General features: G+C 41.6%; 1 protein-coding gene across 1 annotated transcript; it reads right to left on the minus strand.

Moving 5' to 3' along the window:
• Positions 1 to 322: 322 nt before the first annotated feature.
• Positions 323 to 7,877, minus strand: GJA1 (gap junction protein alpha 1). Its single transcript, XM_050893503.1, has 2 exons — positions 7,638 to 7,877; positions 323 to 1,651 (listed from the first exon to the last, which is right to left on the minus strand). The coding sequence occupies exon 2, from the start codon at positions 1,633 to 1,635 to the stop codon at positions 490 to 492; it is 1,146 nt and encodes a 381-aa protein (XP_050749460.1). The 5' UTR covers positions 1,636 to 1,651; positions 7,638 to 7,877; the 3' UTR covers positions 323 to 489.
• Positions 7,878 to 8,759: the final 882 nt, after the last annotated feature.

Raw genomic sequence — 8,759 nt, forward strand, 5'->3', positions numbered from 1 at the left:
CAGAGGCAATCCTGGACTTTTTTGCTTGTTGAATAGGAAAAATGTTTTCATCTTCAGGCAGTGCTTCACCCTGACAAATTGAGTTCAGTTATTATTGGGTTTTAGTATTACAGAAGATTCTTTAGAAACAAACACGATAGTACACACATACACATACACTCAGATATTTACAGCCTTTCTAGAAAAACAACCCCCTACCTTAGTACTTACTACCTATCTTTTTCCTTTTTTTTCTTTTTTTTTAGTATTTAAATTCTTTAAACCAGCTACATTAAATACCAATGTGTACTGTACCACCCCACACCAACCCCACATCCCCCCCCAAAAACAGCAAGTATTTTAAAAGTTTGTTCGCTTGTTTGTTTTTATGATTGTTAAAATCTCCTGCTTGAGACTATTAAGTACCACCTCCACTGGAACAAGATCAGCACTGACTGCATCTTCCAATGCACGTCGTTTCATAGTTGAGCAAGTACTGCAGCTAGAAGCTTAGATCTCCAGGTCATCAGGTCGAGGCCTGCTGCTGGCTCGGCTGCTGGCTCTGCTGGGAGGCCTCTGGTCCACAATGGTGAGGGGTTGCAGCTCGTGTCCTGACGCCAGCTTTTTAGTGTTCTGGTGCTCATCGGAGAAGTCGAAGGGCTGGGCGTGCGAGTTGGAGATGGTGCTGCCAGCCTGCCCCATTCTGTTCTGTTCCGCGCTGTAGTTGGCCCAGTTTTGCTCACTGGCTTGCTTATTGTAGTTACGACAGGAGGAATTGTTCCTGTCTCCGGTAACGAGCTTGTACCCTGGGGGAGACATGGGAGACAAGGGGGCGGTCGGTGAGGAGCAGCCATTGTAATAAGCGTATTTGGGGGAGCCACAGTCCTTGGAAGGGCTCATGGCACCGCTGTGGGAGTAGGGGTCAGTTTTCCCTTTCACACGATCCTTGACACCCTTGAAGAACACGTAGAAAAGCTCAATGATGTTCAAGGCAAGAGACACCAAGGACACGACCAACATGAAGAGGATGAAGATGGTTTTCTCAGTTGGACGGGAGAGGAAACAGTCCACTCTGTGCGGGCATGGATCTCGCTCACAGGTGTAGATGGCATTCAGGCTAAACCCATAAATGTACCACTGTATCAGCAAGAAAGCCACCTCAAAGACAGATTTGAACAGGATGCTGATGATGTAAGTACGGAGCAGTCCCCCACGCATCTTCACTTTGCCATGCTCTTCGATCCCATACTTGAATTTCTTAATTTCTATTTGCTTGAGGTGCATATCCACATTCACACCATCATTTTGGACCACCTTGAGCTCTTCTTCTCTTTTGTTCAGCTTCTCTTCTTTCCTCATTACATAGAACACGTGCGCCAGGTACAAAAGGGTAGGTACAGACACAAATATGATCTGCAGAACCCAGAAGCGTACATGGGAGATGGGGAAGGACTTGTCATAGCAGACATTCTCGCAACCAGGCTGTTGAGTGTTGCACCGGAAAGCAGACTGTTCATCTCCCCAAGCAGATTCAACTGCTGTCCCCAATAGCAAGATTCGGAAAATAAAGAGGACAGACAGCCACACTTTCCCTCCTGCAGTAGAATAGGCTTGAACCTTGTCAAGAAGTTTTCCCAAGGCACTCCAATCACCCATCTTCACAGGATGCTGGCTAAAGAAGGACACAAAGACAAAAAAATAGTGATAGTTGAGACAGAGCTCTAATACGTTTGATACACTGAATCACAGATCAGTGCTAATAGAGCAGTGATGTCAGCTTTGTTTTAATTCATGTGTTTTACACGATCTGAAGAGAAACCAGAGTTTTAGTTAGTCTGCAGGTGGAGTGGGAAGTCAGGGAAACTGAAAAGAAAAAGTAACATAAAATGTCTCAGAGCACAATGAGAAAAGAGGTTTCTAATTTCACTCTAGTTTTCAAGAAGGCTATGACAACCCTCAGTTGCCACTGTGGTTGGCTCACCTTCTTTGGTGGCAGCCTCAGTTCAATGATCTACACCTGCCTCAGGTAGAAAACAGCTGTGACACACCACTGAAGCAGGGCGTGGAAGTACTTAGTGGCACTGCCTGAATATGCTAGGAATAAATGAAAGATTCCTCTTTTTCAGTGTGGATCATTCACAGTAATTTTTATGTTCACTCTTTAAGAGAATAAGAAAGCAAACCATAGTATAACCTAAATACAAAAGGTTATATTAAGTTAATGTTAGGGTCGGATACCTAAAATTTTATCATTGTAGAATGTGTGCTATTTTTCCTACAGCAACATTAAACTGAGCTTTTGCATATCACTACATTGTGTGTAATACATTTAAGAGTGTAGTTCCTAATGATGCCAAGCTTATACTATACTCAACTTCAGAAAAAACTTGCCATCTAAATAAAGTTTATACATTAGTATTTGCAGCACAAAGATCAAAGTTAGTATTCTTTACCTATAGTTTTATGAAGGAACCAAAAACAGTAAATACATGAAGCACAGCTAAGCTCATGTTACCATATTGGAGGAATTGGTTTCCTGTTTATCTGTGGCTTGCTTAATTTATTGTAGTTTCAGCTTTGTATTTGCATCTTTTTGTATGTAAATTCCTTCACTTTGTTTTGAAAGGAAAAAAGATTTAGCAAGAAAAAAAGGTAAATGAGCTCTTTCTGTTTTTAAGGCAACTCCTGGCGTGCAGCTTGCATTCCAAGTGTTGAACACTGCAAGTTTAAATTGTCTCTCTCGACTTGAGTTTTAAAGTGCGCATTTCTGGGACACAAGCAGCTTCTCAGGGATATCTGGAAATACACAGGATGACATAAAAGAAATGAAATGGTTTACTTGATGTTCTAGATTCCTAGGAAAAACAAAGTTCACTATAGGATTGTTATCAACTGGAGAATGGTAATCTTATCCGCATAAAAACTTAAATTTTAACTTGCCCCACATGAACAAGCATGTGAAATCAGGCACTTAAAAGGAAAAATAATCACAAACTTCATGCTGCTGCGTATAGATATTTGTTCCGTGCATGCTGAGTAATCCCTTCCTGGTATTAATAGTTTTGATAACGTCCAAATGATTTCCTCCCCATCGCATCATGGATATATTCCCTAGCGAAGGTCATTTACAGAAAAAGCCCTTTTTGGGTAATTCATGAAATAGGAAATTTTAGCACCAAGGAGATTTTCTTTCAAGAAGCGGTGAGTCACTGGAAACACAAGATTATAAGTCTGGCAAACTCAATCATAACAACAGATGCCAAATAAAAACACACCGTTCCTGCCATCGGAAAGAGCCTGAGAGAGTAATGGGAGACAAGTGTTTAAAGTACTCGCTCCGATAGCTCCGAGATGCCAATTATCTTTAAACCCCTGAAAAATATCCCAGGGCCATTTCCTCAGTCCGCTTAGTCAGCCTGCTCTGAAGTTTACCTACTGCGGCGCGCAGACCCTTCCTCATGTAATCAGTTCTTCGCATGAATGAAGCCCCATCAAAGGATCAGGCCTGCTTCAGACCTTTAAATCTGAAAGCCTCTGCTGGGAGCAGTACACAGCGTGTTTATCTCTGACACATCCCTTCAGCCGACCCCAGCTTTAGTCCTTCCTAGGCAAGGCTAGTTTGTCTTTATGGGCTCGGGATGGCAGAGAAGGAGTCGGGCACACGAGCGCGGAGATCTCTGGAAAGGCTGGAATGAAATGTGGCCACGTTCCTCCTCAGGCTGGGATTGTTAAAACAGAGAACAGCCTGTAATGATACAACCCGTGAAGTTTGTTTTAAAGGCAAGCTATTTGCTCCATGTCCTAGAAGTGGAAGTGGACAGAAGGAGCCTTTTTCAAGTGACAGCTTCTTGATTTAATTAGCTTTCCGATGATTTGAAACTACTGCATTAACAGACTTTCCTCAGACTCAACGTTTTTTTTTTTTACTGTCTAAATGTTATTTCAGATTGAAAGTTTGATTAAGAAAACAGAGGACGTGTTATTTCTAGGCAGTTATGTGTTGTTTGTTTTTTAATTACACTCCACTCTGGTCCATTAATGCAACGTGATTTACATCAGTTTTGACCTACTTAATCCCACACCTGCAATATTTTGAGAATTTACTACCTATTTTTTAATTTGCTTCAGCATGCAAAATTGCTAAGTTTCATTTATGTCCTCTGGCAATATAAACTCCAGGAGGAAACATTCCATGCTTGAATTACTCATACATAGTTTTGAAAAGCAACTTTTTTTTGAAGAGATCAGTTACATGCTAGCCTTTGCCAGTGATAAAAAACCCCACATCAATTCAAAACATTGTACTGTTAATCAGATAACCTTGTGGTGGCACAAATATATTATTCCTTTGCTTAAGTGGATTCTGTTGCTTTATGAAACACAGTACTTTGTTTTGTTGTAGAGAAAATTCATTCATCGGATCTAACTTGTTTACTTTCAGGGCACTGAAAGACTATTTTTATTAACTAACTGATCGCAATATCTGTTTACTAGGTATAAAAAAAGGTTTTGTATCAAACAGTTATTTAAGTATTCTAGCTTTGTAAACAGTTTGAAATGGATGGCAGATAACCTTTAAAAATAGTTCTTCAGCATTCTGGACTTAAACTTCTTTTAACACTTCCAAACACCTTAAATGAGTCCACTGAATGACACAGGTTGACCTGATCGACTGATAAAATTTCAGTACTTCAGGAATTTAAGGATATGGCTGGTGATGAGTACATGCATTTCATGAGTTCTTACTGATTATTACTTTACAGGATTACAACCTTTTTCTGAGACAGACTAATGCCGGCCTAGTAAACTCTTTAAAAGATGGATTTCTTCCAGGTCCTACTGTGTGTGGGTAAAGATAGGAAAAAAAAAGCCATAGAGCAGCAGGAGATATGACAGCATTCATCTGCATGGGTTTTGGATGACCACATATATAAAAAATTTGATTTGTAAGCCACAATTAAGAAATTCTAGAACTATTTTTTATGGACGGCATTCATCATGTCATCTGGTTCATATTTTCCAGGAAGAATAATGCAAGCTCAGTGCTGTGGTAACATGCCCAGGTCTGACTAGAGTGTTAGAAGGTCACACGCTAGTGGATGGAAGAGCAGTAAGGGTTAGAGTAGGATCTGAAATGGGATTGTGCAGCTGAAGCAGTTGGGAAACAGGCCAAAGTTTCATTTTCCCAACTTTTCCTACCTTTTTATGTGTGTGTGAGCACACATAAATAGCCAACAAAAGAGAAGATTCTGGACCTTGAACATCAATCAGCTTATTTCCCAAAAGCAACCAGCATTGCAGAGAAAGCCGAGATGTACAACTGATGGGGTTTGGATGGGTTGAAACAGGGAAGGCTAGTTTTCTGAAATCTTACAAAAATCAGCGAATGTCTTCCAGACATGGGAAGGTGTAGTTCATTTGTAGGTCTGCAGATGAGCTTCAGTTCATTTCATCCACAGGACAAAGATTACGCACTAAATGGTTGCAATAACTAGAATATAAAGTGTCACAACTGTGTGGTTTTTTCATTGTCTGCTAGTATTGCTGGTGGTCAGCCACTAGTGGATCTACCCCATAGCCTTTGCCTCTCCCATGTTGTACCCTCTCCACCTAATTTAATTCTAAAGCATAGTTGCAAAAGCAACTGTAAGCACTTTCTTAGACATTCTCTAGTTGTGTAAGTCAGGTCTACCCTCTGTGTTTCTGCCCAGATTCATCCCTCTCCTGACTCACTTTGGAATTAAGAGAAGAAACGCTGAATTCCCTGAAGGGGCCTGGGGCCCTCTGATGCTCCCGCTTGCGGATTTTGAAATCTGGATTTCTAAAACGTACGTGTGGCATAAACAGCAGACTAGGTGCCTCCATGTGAGATAAATTCAGTGGGTAACATGGGGAGGAGATACCAGAGACTGGGGGAAAAAGAGCAACTTATCTGATGAAACAGATACATTGCTCAATGTCATCTAACCTTCCTCATGCCCACAGGAATCCTTGGCCTAAACCAACGTTCATTTCAGAGACAAATAAAATTAATCTTTTGGGCTTGCATAATATGAGAGCTGAGATAACTTTACAGTGTTGAATCTGTTTGCGCTCCTGAGTGTATAAGCATTCAGATTTATGTCGCAAATCAAATCCCTTGTGTCCCTCTCTTCCCTCTCCTGAACCCAGCCTGCTGCTCACCCTTCTCCTATTTGTATGCTTGTTAGGTATCATGGGTCAGTGCCAGTGTTTGGCTTTGAAGTTTCTGAAGGAAACACTTCAGTAAACATCCCAAAGACTAGAGGCTTAAATTCTGCAGTGTAGTGTGCTGTCCAGATGTTAAAAATGGCAGGATGAAAGCTTCACGCAAGTCCTCCAACTTGCTCCCTATGTGCACGCACGCACACACACAGAAGTCAGGCACAAGGTGTCCGTAGCCCATTTTTGTCCCTATTACCAGGGGTTTTCGTCATAAAATCTCACATACAAAAATCAAGAGGAACTCCTCAGAAGAAACATGCCACCTCATGAGGCTCGCTGGTTATCTCAAGGCAAAATGTGAGGACGCGCATAAGCACACAATATTCTTGTTTAAGAGGAGAACGTGTTACTCGATAAGATAGACTCTGTGCTTCGTCTTTCAGCTGAAGGCTTTTTCCTGCCTCCTCGTGTTGCTCTTTAACTACTAGCAAGCAGCAGGCAACAACTGCTATAAGGAATCACTCCAAGTCTTGCAACGTAAAAAGCTTTTTAGTTCTCCAAGAGATGCTGCTCAAGCATTTTTTTCCTCTGCATTTTGGTATTTAAGCCTTCAAGGTAATATAAAGGGAATGTGTCATATTGGGATTATGACACATATTGTGGATATTCTTGCACAGTTCTTCCTAGACAACTTTCATTTGTATCTACCCAAGACTTTCACAGACACTGCCAACGTGGTAAGGCATATCATGGTATCTCACATTCCTTCTCTAAAATCCCTCACCGAGGTTGCTAAAACAGAGTAACTATATACAAACCAGGTTAAAAATCCATAACCCATGTCTGGATTTTATCACATCTATTTTAAAAGAAAAAGGGAAAACTTATCAGGAAGACCACGTGAAAGTCACCACTTTAGCAGCTGCAGCATTTAACAAAGCACCTAATTAAGAACCTTGCTCTGCACAAACTATTAGGCATCAATCAGGATTTCCATATGAAAGCAAAATGTGTGGGGCAGAAATGGGACGCACTCAGGACAAGGTCTCCCTGTTACTAACTTCTGGTGCAATTTCGGTACAACAGGAGACTGAAGCACACCTCGATTTTTTCTTTAAAGTAGCTCATTTAGTCCGAGACAAGTAGAGAGGAGCGATTTCACCTAAACACCAGCAACAAGTCTGCAACTCAGCCCTGCAGTTACAACTTCACCGCAGTTTCTCCTTCAGTAGAACAAGGCTAGAAGTTGTAAAAGTGCAATATTTGAAGAAATGTATAGAAATATGACAAAAGAAAGCAACGAATTCCTACAAGTTTGAACTTAGCACTTTAAGAGAACTTACGCTTTCATAGATGTGTATTTTTAAACAAGTTCAACCATCAGCGCAATAACACAAAATTCTTAGGGTGAAAAAAAAAGTGTTTTCAGAAAAAGTGATACACAAAAAGATGAAAAAGGAAAACTTTCAACTTACCCTTGCTGATCAGCAGTGAAACTGGATCAGAATACTTCTTTGGAGGGTTAAAGTAAAATGGAAGAGCACGTTCAGGCACTCAGACCTGTCTATTTAAACTTTAAAAGTCTACTGCTGTTTTGTATTTTTCATCCTTCCTTCCCCACTAATGAAAGAAAAGTGCTGATACCTCGTAAAAGTTTTTTCTAACTTTGAACACTGGGAGAGCTTTTAACAAGTTTTCAAGCCTCTGACTGTGAAAGAGGAGGGGAAAAGGAGGGGTAGCAGCCCAGGAGGAGGGGCGCTCTGCAAATGGAGAGGAGGAAGGTGGGGGAGGAGGGAAAGAACTGAAGGCACAGCAAAAACCAGCCCGGGGAAAAGGAGAGAGCGGAGGCATGCAAGTCCACTCTTGCTGATGTAGCAAAACAAATATAAGGGCAGTCAGCAGCCACCCCGCACCCCTCCCGGTCACTCAGGGCACCTGGGTGGCACTTCATCCAGATCCGGGCTTGCCCGGGACAGATGAAACAACTTAGCTCTCTGGTGTCCACCAGGAGTTTCACAACAGGGAAGGGGAAAAATGCATGAAAGGGATTAATGGGTAACCAGCGTGAATCTCCTGGATGCTGGGGCTGGACCGCAGAGCTGCTGCCTCCATTCCCTCCTTGCCACCACGTAGGAGAGGAAGCCCTCTCAAGCCCTCTCTACTTTTTGTTGTGAACACAGCTTTGTTTACTTAGGTCTATTTCCTTTACGTGCACACATGAAAGTACACACCAGGAGCAGCGTGTTTGTGTCTACAGGAGATACCCATCACACTTTTTTTTTATTATTATTTGCGCGTGTGTGTGTGTGTGTGCATGTGTCCATCCCATGGGAGAAATGAAGACATGATCTCACATTCCAGGAAACTCTTTCCAGGAAACTTCAGAAAATAAAGCATAGGACAGAGAATCAGTCTTCAATAGTGAGAAGAAATGCTCCTGGTAATTTTTGAGTGCATTTTACAGAATAAATCATGCTCCAAAACTGATCTATTCAGTTAGAACGAAACTAGTTTGGCTTTGCTCCTGACCAGCCCCTGGTTAAATGCTCCTTGAAAAATGCCTCCTCTGTAGAACAGAGATTAATTTATTCCTCTGC

Source organism: Gymnogyps californianus, chromosome 3, assembly GCF_018139145.2.
Source record: "Gymnogyps californianus isolate 813 chromosome 3, ASM1813914v2, whole genome shotgun sequence".
Lineage (NCBI taxonomy): Eukaryota > Metazoa > Chordata > Aves > Accipitriformes > Cathartidae > Gymnogyps > Gymnogyps californianus.

Coding starts and splice junctions, on each gene's coding strand:
- GJA1 (XM_050893503.1), bottom strand. CDS start 1,635: ATGGGTGATTGGAGTGCCTTGGGAAAACTTCTTGACAAGGTTCAAGCC.